The sequence below is a fragment of the Chrysemys picta genome, chromosome 13 (genome assembly GCF_011386835.1).
Source record: "Chrysemys picta bellii isolate R12L10 chromosome 13, ASM1138683v2, whole genome shotgun sequence".
Taxonomy (NCBI): domain Eukaryota; kingdom Metazoa; phylum Chordata; order Testudines; family Emydidae; genus Chrysemys; species Chrysemys picta.
Genome location: NC_088803.1, coordinates 51,307,593 through 51,321,152, shown reverse-complemented (window position 1 = coordinate 51,321,152; position 13,560 = coordinate 51,307,593). Strand labels below are relative to the sequence as shown.

Here is a 13,560-nt window from a genome sequence, read left to right as displayed (position 1 = left end):
CAAATTCAAAAGCTGAGGGACCCCCTCATGGAGAATGCCCTCCCATTTGTGTTGAGGTCTCTAGCTTAGGCATCTGCATTGATTTTAACTGTGACAACATGGCCAAGGAAAGAGAGGCGGTCCTTTAAGCAACCAGTTTCTGAAACATTTTAAGGCTTAATAGATTAAAACAGGCACTTAGATAACTTCCCAGAAATGTATTGTTCATCAGTATCTCTCTGTATTGATGGTGTGTGCTTCCTGAGTGCTGCTCAACTGCTAGGCAACAACATTCTGCACTATCTTGATCTTCCACAGGTTCTCAGGGTGCTACTGCAGGTAGGGCCCATCACAGTAATCTGTCAAGTGACACAGGCACAAATAACAGTAGCCCGTTCTGCATTGTCGTGAGAGGCAGATGGAAACTATGTTTGGTTGTGGGTTTGTTTGTTTGTTAGCAACAGCTGCTACTAGATTTTACAAAAACATCCCTGGACCTAGTAAATTCCAAGATTGCAAAGGTGAGCCACAAATCAGAAACACACTCCTTTATACAGGCAAGCTCACTAAGTATTCCCATCTTTTCCCTCAACACCCACCATTGCTTCAGCCCATTTGCCCTCATCACTATTCAATTTAATAGATAATGGATTATTTATTTATTCTGCTGTACCTAGCCAGTTCTGAAATGATGGAAACAACAGAGCTGAATATTATTGTAGTCAGTAACACTGTGGCTCATGTGTCCTCCTGAACTCTCTTAATAATCTCATATGCACATTGAACAGGAGATGTAATAAATGTTATGTCGAGAGTTTCTGGCAATAAACATGGCCAGTTCCCAAGAATCATTGTGTTTTACTTGATTCATGTTTATATTGCTGCACTCATATGCATGCAAACCCTGATATAAAATTGTGAGATCTTTACCACTCAGAAATGTAGAGTGTTTAAAAGAAAATATGAGATGTGAGTTATGTATAATCTATAAATCATTCTCTTTTTTTTTTTCTTGGATGGAGGAGGAGGATGTTTGTCATATGCAAATATATCATAATTAATTACATTTCTTAGGAGCTCCTCAATTCTTAGTAGGAAATCTGAACTCTTCTAGCTCGCTGTGCTTTAGGACAGTGACATTACTTACCATTCTGCATGGTGGATTAAGATTGTTTTCCAGACTCGATGATTCAGGCATTGGGTATGTGTTCCTGCGTAGTTGCCAACACCTTCATCTCCTGACTCCTTTGGGGTGAGAAAATAGTTGTATCACTGATGGATCAGTGACTGTATAATTGGCTGAAATAAAAGAATCCTCCAGGATAGCAATGCAAAAAGAGTTGCATTTTAGCATCATTGGGTCCCACTATGAACACCACAGGCACCTGGTGAGGGGCAAGAGAAGACGAACTCCTATTAGTATTTTGTGAGTGGTTCTTAGCCTTATCTGCACATTAGGATGCAGCTGAAACAGTAGTTCAGTATAACCCAATTTCAGGCATTTCTTTGTTCAGGATGCAGTATTCTGCTGTAAATAACGTGAGATTCTTACCTTTAAGTAGTGTTGCTTTGTCCCTTTGTATCCTGACCCTAGACCCTCTTTTGGGAGTAGGTGGAGAGGAGAAGATTCCTTTCATTAGCTTTGCCTCTAGAGTGCTTTTCCTCAGGTTACTCTTCCTGTATATCCAGTCCTTCTCAGCAGCCCGGTGTTCACACTAGACTAGAATGTTAATAACTATTTTCTTAATTAGGAAATAAAAGATTGCATATTTGTATTTGTTTGATTCTGTTCCAGTGATGAGCCTTATGTCTAAAGCAGCTGGATCTCTGTTTAAATAATTAACCCATTTCAACTGACCTCTTCTGCTGTAGTGAGAGCTCTCGGTTAGGTAACAGGAGCTATCCACTTCGTTAGAAGATGCAGCTTATGTGTTGTGTACATTCTTTCTCTTCCTCTCTTTTCTGCAGGCCCTGTTTGTGTTCTGTGGGCTCATCACAGGCTGCTACTGCTGTTGCTGTCTGTGTTGCTGCTGTAACTGTTGCTGTGGAAAGTGTAAACCTAAACCTCCTGAAGGCAGCGAGCAGGAATACTATGTCTCTCCAGAGGACTTGGAGGCACAGTTACAGTCGGACGAAAGGGGTAAGTTTCATTAACAGCAGGTGAGGAGTAGGTCATTGGAGATGAAGTAATAATCCAGCCAGATTCTTGTGCTTACGTATAGTGGCCCTTTACACTGAAAGCACATTAAATTAAATGTCAGAACAGCTTTGCAAGTCGCCTCAGGCATGTGGGAAGAAGGATGCTTCCCCAGATAAGCATGTCCAATATGATCAATCAATCACAGAATCTGAGCTTTCATTTTAAAATTGTTTATATCCGTGCAAACCTTGCGTTCTGTTCATGGTTTTTTTACTGATGCCTCAGTTGCTGGACCGTGTGCCGCTCTCTTCTCAAATTATGGGCAGAGTGAGCAAATGAAGGAGCAGCTTTAATATCCCGTTGAATCCCTGAGGCTCCCAGCTCCTCTAGACTCCAATTACCATGGAGCTATGGGGAGGAAGATGTACTTCACTCCACCTTTTCTGCTGCTTTGCGGCCTCCTCCCCTCGCTGGCCTTAGACGCTTCTCCTCCCCAGTTCCCACAGATGTCACCTCTAGGCCCAGAGACGGAAACAGAAAGTACCTGGTTGCTTATCTTCCAGGGATGGGCTAAAGATCCTAGCAGCTGTTAACAAGTGAAAATATTCTCTTTCAGTCTTCAGCTGATCAATCCATGGAGCTATGTAAACTTATTTCTTTGAGGCAAGAAAATGATTTTGAGTTAAAAGGAAACAGCCTGAGTTGGGTATTATGATTTAGCTCACTTAGTCTAGAATTAATGCCTTTAAGAGGGAAAGCAGTAATGGCTGCTCTGTGCATGTATGGCTCTTGATAGATAAATTAAAACATCATTCCTTCAAATAAAGTACCTAGCATGCAGGTGTTATCTCATTTGATTTGAACGCCAACTGAAAATTAACGAATTAAGATTGTGCTTCAGAAGAGAGGGTGTGGAAGTGTACTGTTGATACTGTCACTGAGAAGTGTGATTGGCTGCTGCTTGCCAAAAATCCATGGAAACTATTTTCCCCAATGCAATAAAACATTGCTTTCACTTCTTTTCAGAGGCCGCAGACACACCTATTGTGATACAACCAGCATCAGCCTCAGAGACGACCCAGCTCACAACCGACTCTCACCCCAGCTACCACACTGATGGATTTAACTAATGATTTAGAATGGATAAATAAATACACGGCCAACTCAACACTAGAATCATGAACATTAGAAATAGCGAATGGAGAGGGGGAAAAGTTTTGCCACAGTAAGAAGGCAGTCTCCAACCTGCCGAGAATATTTTGTAATCCCTTCAGCCTTTTGTCACCTTCAGTGTCGTATCTTGATGATACATGAAGTGCTGTAGCATGCAGTATTTAAAGCAGTTTAGCTATGGTCTTATTTGTTTGTTTTTCCCTTTTTATAGCATGTATGGAGTTATGTTAAATGTCTGTTTGTGTTATGTATTGAGGAGTTTTCACAATAAGAGTATGATGGAGACATTCTGCATTTTAAAGCAGTGATACCAGCCTAAAACAAGATCTTTTTTAAAGTGAGTGAAATCAGTCACACACAAGCTGCTCTGCTTCCATACAGTTGGACTGTGAAGTCCTTAGAGTTCATCATTTTTATGTGAGTGCAACAAAGATCTTAAGGTCTTTTGTTTTTAGGCCTTCCTGTGTCTCCCTGCACCTCTATCTAAGCAAGTTTATAATGCAAAGAACCAAAAACTGCCAACATTGTAAGGCAGGAATTCTTTAATGATGATTTTCAGCCTAAATAAAACTACCCTGGACATGCTTCCCTCATTTGTTTTTTACTCTTCAGACATGAAATTGATGGACAGCTCCTTATGCATAATGGGAATTCTTTGATAGTATAGGCCCAAAATGTAGATTGTGACAAAAATCAAATGTTAATAGCATTATTTTTAGGGACTTCTTTATTTCAAGCAGAAACTGTTGGAGTTTAAGCATTCCCTTGCAGTGTTTATAACCAACTATTGCAGCCTCTTATTAGTGCATGAGAATCTTAACGTGAAACTGATTAGTCTGTTTTCATTATCCAAGTGAAGGAAATGCAGAAAGTAAACAAATAGCATCAGTGGTGGAAAGCAAATTAGATTTTTAAAATTCTCTTTTAATAATCTAAAATGCTATTAGTAAGACCATTAGGAACACTTATTTTTTAAAAATGCTTTTAACCTGACAATGTCCCTTTAATTTTTGTCATGAACAACTTTTTGGAAGGTGTAAATGGCTATTTAAGGACAAAACACCTCACTTTGTGTTTACATCAAATAATAGTTTACACACACACTACTCTGTTTAGATATGTTTACTTAAACATTTTATTTTTCTGCACATAAATTATTGTGGAAACTATTAAACAATTTCCTGTGCTATCTTGAAATCAGATCATGTCTGAATAATGTTTAAAACTGTGGTTTAATATATGAATTTTAGGTTTGCTCAGCTGTCACAGAAACATTTACTTTGCAGTTGAATTGCTTATATATTTTGCTTTTAACGGATTTCTCTTTAGAAAATGTTGAATAAGGATTTAGGGGAACAACTAGGGAGCTTTTGGTAGTTACTTACTGCCTCTTCTGCTTTGATCTTTTATGTCTTCATCACTTCTCCTCTCTTCCCTTTGCATCTGTTTCTTCACATCACATGCCCCAACCGCACTTTTTCAGGCCCTACAAAGTGACTGACATCCTTCCAGCCAACATTCCCTTTGGGACTCTTCCATGCTGCTCTTTCACAAGGCAGAGGCGTCTCTTTGGAGAAAGTGCTTAGCACTGCTCAAGTGGCCCTGCCAGCCTATAGAAGAAGAGCCCAGGAACTGAACTAAGGTTTCTTGCCATAGCAGGGCAAAGCACTACAATTGGGCTAACCTAGCATAGTTTCTTTGTTATGAAGGTTGTAGCTTGTGCCTTGTCCAGGTGTGCAGGATTGTCCATGTGATTATCTTTCACTATAACCTTGCACATAGTGAAAGATTACTTAAAACCTCTGTCTTGAAATCCTGCCAAATGTACTAGGCAAAAAAAATAAAATAAAATTCAGCTCTCCGTGCTGAATCAGGTTGTTCTAAAAGCAGTCTCTCTCTTCACACCCCTCCCCCCCCACCCCCCCAAAAGGCTGGTTCATGAACACAACTGCATGCATGTAAGTCTGGTGCAGGCAGAAGTGTGCTTTTGACTATGTTGGATCCTGGTGTGGTGTCAAAAGGGAATCTATAACTAAACAGATTTTAGATAGCAGAGTCCTTTATGAGCCATTTGCCCCCTGTAGCATTTGAGTACAGTTGATAGTCCTACAAACTTGAAGTTACTTGGACACTATTACCAGCATATCTGGGGCAACCAGTGATTTACTGCTCTGCTCTTTGTTTTGGTATTTAGCATCAGGAAAAAAACTGTTTTGCAGTCTCAAGAAATCAGTCACAATCTGATCTTAGATCCTTGCTTAAGTAAAGTCTTTATTTAACCCCTTTGGATGGGGAATAAATTTCCAGCTCAAAACTAGGGTCACAATGGCCTTGTATAGACACTACCTAACCCTGTACTTAATGTTATGTTCTACTCTGGAGTACATTAGGATATATATGCAAACTTAATTCCCTAGAAGCTTACTGGCCAAAGCTGCTTTTGTGGTCTGTACATGTCAGTGAATGCTACTGGCTAAAAGTTAACTACATTTATCTGAACAGCTGACAAAAGGGGGCTGGTAAAATGATGGAAAGACTCTTTCCACATGTATTAATTACACTTCAGAATAGTCTTCCTTCCTCTTGTCTAGAAGTACTGATGCAAAACATCAGTTCATTTGAATTGTCACTTTAATGTGAAGAAGTTGTGACTCCTTGTATCAGGGATCCAAGTTAGTGTTGATCTTTAGTTATTTTTGAAATTGCAGATATTATTTCTTAGTTTCTGTAGCACTTCATTTGCATCAGTAAAGTCTCAGGATGTTTCTGTGTGCAATGTGAGAATTAAATGTAGGACAAGGCTTCTTAACTCGAGCTTCAAACTCCACTGAAGTCAGTTGTAAGAACTTACTGCATTCTTTGTCACCAATGTCACCGTCTAGGAGCCCTGTGTACTTTTAAATACAAACTAATCTTAAAACTGTGAAATTGAGGAAGATCAGAAAAACAAAATTAAAGATGACACCCGAGTTCATGTTCTGCACTGTTTGGAAAAAGAGCCATGATAGGGTAAATTTAAAAGTGCACCACAGTGGTGGTGGTGGGGGTGGGACGACAAGATTCAGACTAGTAACACATTTATATATCCTTGATTATCCACTATATAAGTCCATAATTTCCTCCTTTTTAATTACCTAGCAAGACCCAAATTCAGAAAGTGGTAGTTTCCTTTCAACAGTTGATGTGTCCACATCCATCTACAGTAAATTAGCAGACCGTGCATCATTGTATGTGGTTATGTTGTAAGGGAAACACCAGAACGCTGATCTCAGGACATAGTGCACTCCCTCCCTTCCTTTTTAACATCTTAAATCTTTTCAGTGTAAGATTTGTTGTAGGAGTGTCATCCCTTTGTTTTTCCTGATTTCTCAGTTTTTATATGAAACACATGGTTATTTTAAATGTAGTTTATTTCAAAAAAGGATGTTAAACTGTATTATGTAACCAGAAGACTTGAAAGTTATCCATTCTCCTTTTCATCTTTGTTTTTATTTTAAAAAGGGCCCTGCCAGTAAATAACTTGCCACATTTATTTTTAATTGACATATATATTATACATGAACACCCCGAGCTCTAAAACTACTACTTGCACTTTTGTAATTGCAAAATGGCCAAACTTTGTACACCCCCCCCCCCAGTGAGTACAAAATGTAAATAGTGGTTCCTTAGCTAACATCTGACATGCTAAGAAGCAGCAAACATTTCCAAACTTTATGGGACGCCTGCATTGTCCTTACCCGAATTGGAATAGCAGCTGCACTTGGAGGCTACAACAGGCACCAAAACCTGGGAAATTAAAAGGGAAGTGAACTTAAAGGCCATTATTACTGGCTTAGATGCAGAATGTTTCCTTCCAAAACACTTAACCTAAGCAGCGTTATTCTGTGTTAAATGTGTTGCCAGAGTTAAACTGAAACTTGTTTGTTTGTTTTCAAAGTTACTTTATAAGAGAAATTCTCTGTTTCCTGAGGTCTTTGTTTAGGTTGTTTAGTCTTTCCCATCTAGCTCATAAAACCTCTCCAGAACAATAGCTCCCTTAGTAGATAGAAACATAGCTGTTGGTATCCAGGAGGTGGGATTTTTGAGACAACCCAGTCTGGAGAGTACACTAGTGACTGATATTAAGGACCACCGACTTTACTTCCAAGTTTTGTTGTGAATCCTAGAGAGAATATATAAACAAAGCAGCTGCTTCAGTATCAACAAATACTTAAATACCATCAATTTTTCATAATGGCAGAACTGCCATTGAAGTAGCTGGTGATGGATTTATTGGACGCCATTCTTTCTCTGGATGTGAAAATCCCCAAACTTCAGCTAATGCAACAAATGACAAGTCAAAATCTTCACTTGTGGTGAATGAAGGGGCACTGTGCCTGTTAAATGCCAGTTTAATTTCATTGGTAATGTATGTAGGAAGTTAACTATTTATCTGTATATAAATTTGTTTATGTAAACGTCTTAATGGCATTTGATGATGTGTAGATTTCTGCTAATTCCATGCAGTGACATTTTAGAGCCATATCTTCAGTCTTATTTTTAGATTTGTAACATTTTTAAACTGCTTTAGATATTAGTGCTCAGTGTTTAAAATATATGATGCTCTTTGAGATTTATATGTGCAGAACCTGTTCAGAAAGAAGGTGTTAATGTGGTACTAGAACGAGGACAATAGTTTTTAAAACCCATCCTGTCAGAGCCAGTTTACGCTACAGATGTAACTAAGTTAGGGAGTTGATTGAAGTTTGTTCCTGATCCATTTTATACAGGTCATTTTATGTAATGTGGTGGGACCTGTGTGCGCTTTTACAGGGCTAGACTTTGAGTATTGGTGGTGTACACAGCCCTGAGAGAGGTGCCCTGTTTCCTTAACTAGGCTGTGCCCTTAGAATCTGTCTGATCCCCTTCAGTGTTCTTGACGTTTCCAAATAATTTAGGAAATAGGTTTGTGCTGCAGTTTTCCCTACCTAGTGCAACTGGATATTGGCTCAGCTTTTACAAGGGATCCTTGCTAGGTAGATTGATAGGCTTCTGCCACTCTGCAGTTCCTCCGTCTTACTGACAGCTCTGGGTGCTGTTCAGCCTGCATTAATCCTTGGACTAGCGCACTAAACCCAGCTCCTGTACAGATGTTTGTAGTGTGAGGTTGGTACAAACTGAACATACATAACTATTTGAATGCCACTGCTCCCTTCTATAGAGGGAGCCTTCTAGTTTGTAGCATACCATTGAACTGCTTATACACCTTAAAATAAATACCACTGATAGCTTGGAAAGTTTAATTTTGTTGGCTATATTGGGAAGGGAAAAGGCAGGAAATCTTGTCAGTGTTCAAGACCTGTGAGAACTGATAGTCTGCTTCACATACCGCATTTGGAGACTTCAGTGTTATCTAAATGAGAGACTACAAGCCTGAAGTCCCTGTTTCATTCCAAGAAGGTGCTTTCTTCAAAGGCTAAACTACATTAGGGCAATTGTTTGTCTTTTGCCTGCCACGCCAAACTCCATAATTCGGGAAGACACATTTTCATTTGAAAGTAAAATGCCAATATTACATGCACCATTCTGTTTATTGCTAGAGGGAAATGCTGGGTATCGGTAGGTTACATACAGATATAACCCGAATAGACTTCTCAAGAATTAATGGCTGTCTTCTTCCCTACTACATTTTCACAACCAACAAAGAATGTTTCCTTGTTGTTTGTGGAAAGTTGCTGATCATATTTTGTGTGCAGCAGTGGTTGCCAAAAGATTGAAAGACTTATTTGAATCCTGTCAACTGCCCTTTGATCCTGTCCCATGAGACTGACTGGAGGTGTAACAAAATACATCGATAGTTCCTGATTCCTGTGCTGGTTTTAGGTACCCTGTGCAGTGGGGGATTCAACGTAGTTTGCAAATCAAGGAGGTCCAAACCTTGTGCTGTAAGTATGGGATTGCAATATCGTGTGTGTGTGTGTATGTATGCACGCACATATGAATATATTTATACAACATGTGTGCACTTGGTACTGCTGCTGTCTGGTGGTAAAACATTAAATTTGCTTCCCAGCACTACTCTTATGAACTCTCAGCCAGACAAGTGAAGAAGTTAGTTTTGTGTGCCCAGAATCACAACTTCTCCTTTCAGCTGCAGGAAAAAGAAGTAGCTCGGTCAGCGAATGGCAGGTGAAGAAAACAATGAACAGATCCTATTGTATGAATAGAATTAGATGCAGTGTTTGAATGAGAATGTCATGCCATATGTAAGGGGGAGGGGGAATCCTCTCAGCTTCTGTGTCCACAAAGTCTTCCCTCCTTGCTAGAATAACTGTATCTTGAATAATAAGATGCCTTTGCACTGTCTGGTTCAGTAACCCCAATTTTTGTTGCTTACAAACAGACTGAATTCAAAAGGGTGGCATGGAATTGATTATGAATTGTAACGTAAAACTAGTGGTGACTTCAAAGCCACACAGATTATGGCCAATGTTCATGTTACTACCACCAAATTACTTCTAGTCATCTTGGTTAGAGAACGCCAGGTGGTCCTCCTTGGGCCTCATTTCCCTTAAGGTGTTTCCTAACATGAACACAAAGTACATGCACAAATCACATTTGGTTTTCTATTTGCTAATGGCAATCAGCACAAATGTGAAAATCTATAGGAATCAAGGAGGGGTTCCTTTTGCTACTTAAATGTTTGAAATGACATTTGTGTCTGTCACAACAGATGAACCTTAACATTTGCCAAGCTCAAACTTTTGCTGTTAAGGTTTCCTTTTTTGGTGCATGTGTGCCACTTTAGCCAATTGCTGTCATTCCATTCATTCTGCCACTTTTTGGGGTAGAAGAGGAGGCGCTATTGGTTGCCTTGTCACAGACATCCAACAAGGTTTATATTTATTTTGCATGTGAGCAAGGCCCTGAGATAAGCAATCCACTGTGGGTTTGTCATATCGGCCTCTTATGAAGCCTGTGGGAGCTGAAGATGTAATGAGAGAATGCATTTCACATTTGCACTGTTTTTCAGCTCTGGTGGGGTGAGGGAAAAGCCCTTGTTTAAAAAAACGTTAGCAGTTGTAAAAACAAAGGATTAAAGCATCTGAAAAGCAATTATATATGTATAGACATATATATATTTTGTTATGTACCTAAAGGACCATACTTTGAATTGTATGTAAGTAGATGTGGCTGTCTGAACTTTGTGGATTGTAACACTCGATACTACTGAGCTCCTGTACATACATACGGTTAAAGCAGAAGGAATTATTTTATGTTTTAGCATGGTAATGTGTAATGTATGTCTCAGTATAAACTAAAATAAAGATTGCTAAATTATCTGAAACCACTGTTGTAAAATAAATGTTTTCAATGCAGAAACATTTGGGTTTTTTCTTTCCTCTTTAATGCAACCTTCTTTAGCTACCGAGAGCATCACTCTGCGACGTCAACCACAGCACAGAGGGTGTTAGCCTAGCACCTTTGAACACTTGTCCACATCATGAACATCACCACACACTTGGTGGTTGCTACTCAGAAGAGCTTGGAATAGTAGGGGTGTAGGTTGGATTTCAGGTGAAGGGGGAGTTTTGCCTGTAGTCAATTTCACTAAAGGTTTTTCCGTTATTGAATGTGTACAGACCTGTTGGCTCTTGACTCATGTGAGTATTTAAATATCCTTCTTGAAATAACCAGGTTTAGGATTCTCGTACACTGGTGTTTCTCAACTTTTCCTCACCTCCGATCCCCAAATCACTCACTTTTTTCTCCCATAACTCTACATCCTAGAATCTATTGTGCTATTTTGATTCAAAAGGCTTTTGTGATATGTAATGCAACATTACATTTTAGTTCCTTGTGTCATACATGCAATAAGTAGGCACATTTAAAATACTGAACATGTAAAATACATGAAGACAACTTAAATTTTCAAAAGGGAAAAAAAAAGCAAAACTTGCCATAAATGTCCAGAATTGTTGCATATACTTATAAAGCTTTACCAACAGACTGTTGGTTTTTCCAGAATTACATATGGAAAATAAACCTCATGACACATTTATTCTGTTTGCTTTTATGAATTATTTGTATATGTGCTTAGATTAACATTCTATTAATCTTTACCGGAGTAATCCTTCATAAATGTTATTTTATCATATAACAAGAGACCATTTGAATAAAATGGGAACTAGCATACATCATGTGAAGCCTGTAAGCTAGCACATCATATCTTTGCCTTGATAGAGCTAAGAATCCATAGTGTCTGGGAAAACAGTGCACATGTCTGTCAAGAACACATTAAAAAGGAGAGGTTGCCTTTTCCATCTTCGATACGTGGTCGCCGACACCATACTATCTGAGCACCTCGCAATCATTTAATGTATTTATCCTCACAACACCCTGTGAGGTAGGGCAGTGTGATTGTCCCCCTTGTACAGATGGGGAAATCAAGGCAGAGAGGATAAGTGACTTTCCAAGGTCCTTCAGGAGGGTTGTGGCAGGGGCTTGAGCCCAGATCTCCCAAGTCTTAGGCTAGTGCTCTAACCACTGGATCATCCTTCCTCACTTTGCAATCTCTTATTTGCGTCACAGTAATGGATGCTGTGCAAGATCAAGATTTATCCTGCGGTTAGTCTACTGCTGCTGTGGTAGGAGAAGTAGCCATTATGCAACCCTCTCTCCATCCCCTAATCAAACTGCTGAGCTTGTCTCCTCCCTGTTCTTTTAACGGCTCTCAATCTCGCATTGTTTATATTTCAGCAGCACTCAAAGGTCCCCAGTCACATTTTAGGGCTTCCTTGCACTAGGGGAACCCCTGTTGCAAAGAGCTTATGTGTACTGGATGCCTGGATGTGTGCACCCTGGCTCTGTATGAACTAGTTTAAATGTGCTTGAGTCCTTTTTCGCTTCACCACCTACAGTGGACGTCTCTGTTGGGTAATACACTGACACTGGGCTATGAAGTCAGACCGAGTGAGCCTTCTTTCCCTCCAGAGATGAGCAAGAACCTTAATAGTAACATGAGAGGGGAATAGCCTTAGCCATCAAATTCCTGGAGTCCTAAAGTGGAGCTGAAGCAGAGCCCCAGAGACCACCAGGCCAACAGCTGCATCCAGCACTTAACATGTTTGGCAGGCTGCTTTCCCCTTACATATCTTCCTGGGCTCTTCCTCGGTGCTTCCTTGTTCTGTTGCTTGAGTGCTGCTGGGTTGGGGGAGCAGGGAGAGTCGAGGGCTGCATTGGCTTTCTTGTCATGTCGATCCAAATGGAATACAACTCCTATCGGAGGGATCACCCCATCGACAGCCTGGAGAGGCAGCTCATCTGCCCTATTTGCTTGGAGATGTTCACCAAACCTGTGGTAATCCTGCCTTGTCAGCACAACTTGTGCCGGAAATGTGCAAATGACATATTTCAGGTGAGTAATCCCACTTGCAGCCTTCTGCTCCTGGGGAGAGGTTTTTTTTATTTATTTAATCCAATTGATACTGCAGGGTCCTGCATCTGTGTTTGTAAGTAGGCGGGAAGAGGTCACACGGTTGGAATATGGATGGATTATTTGGGTAGGAAAGGGGAGTGCCCCCAAATTGTCCTCTTCATCAACCCTTTCCAGCTTCTGCTAAATTTTCACACACACAATCCTCTCAGGAAAGGAAATGAATCCACTGAACTCCTTTCCCGCTGGTCAGGGCTGTGTTAGCTCCCTCTGTCAAGGGACCTGGGAGCCTCAGAAACAATGATTTTAACAGCCCAGTTTGCTGTGAGGTAGGAGCGAACTATCCCCTGTTCATAGATGGGGAGCGGAGGCAGAGAGGTGAAATGAATTGGCCAAGGTCACACCGGGAGCCTGTGTGCAGAGCCAGGACTAATGTCGATCATCTGAGTTCCAGTCAAGTGCCTTGACCACAAGACCATCCTTTTACATCTGTCCCATGTTTCCCCATCCTGCACCCCCCTCCCAAAACAAGGAATAGTGTCTATTTATAAAGTTAATGTATAGAAAGCTTGAGCAGAAAGTTGGGAGGGACCCAGCTTACGTTACTCATGCATCTGATTCCCCTGTTAAGGGACCAATGTCCTTTTAAAAATGTACGAAAATGCGAAGTGCTCCATTTCTGGGGCAAGAGAACATAAAGAGGCGATCTAGTAGTAGCTATGATGGTTGTCTGCTCCAGGCAGTCATAACATACACCTAGCAGTGTTGTAGAGAAGTTTGTGCGTAACGGGCCTCTAACAAAATGACTAAAGTTTCCCAAAAAGTCAAGCGATGTCTGTAAGCACAAGAGCGA

General features: G+C 40.3%; 1 protein-coding gene across 3 annotated transcripts in view; it reads left to right on the top strand.

Annotated features, from left to right (window-relative positions):
* The window catches only part of DNAJC5 (DnaJ heat shock protein family (Hsp40) member C5), a 45,003-nt gene extending 34,349 nt beyond the window's left edge, over positions 1-10,654 (top strand). For all 3 annotated transcript variants that reach the window (XM_065566202.1, XM_065566200.1, XM_065566201.1), the window contains 2 exons: positions 1,948-2,119; positions 3,146-10,654. In XM_065566202.1, the coding sequence (XP_065422274.1) occupies positions 1,948-2,119; positions 3,146-3,249 (276 nt within the window). In that variant the 3' untranslated portion in view covers positions 3,250-10,654. The remainder of the gene's footprint in view (positions 1-1,947; positions 2,120-3,145) is intronic.
* The last annotated feature ends 2,906 nt before the right edge of the window (positions 10,655-13,560 follow it).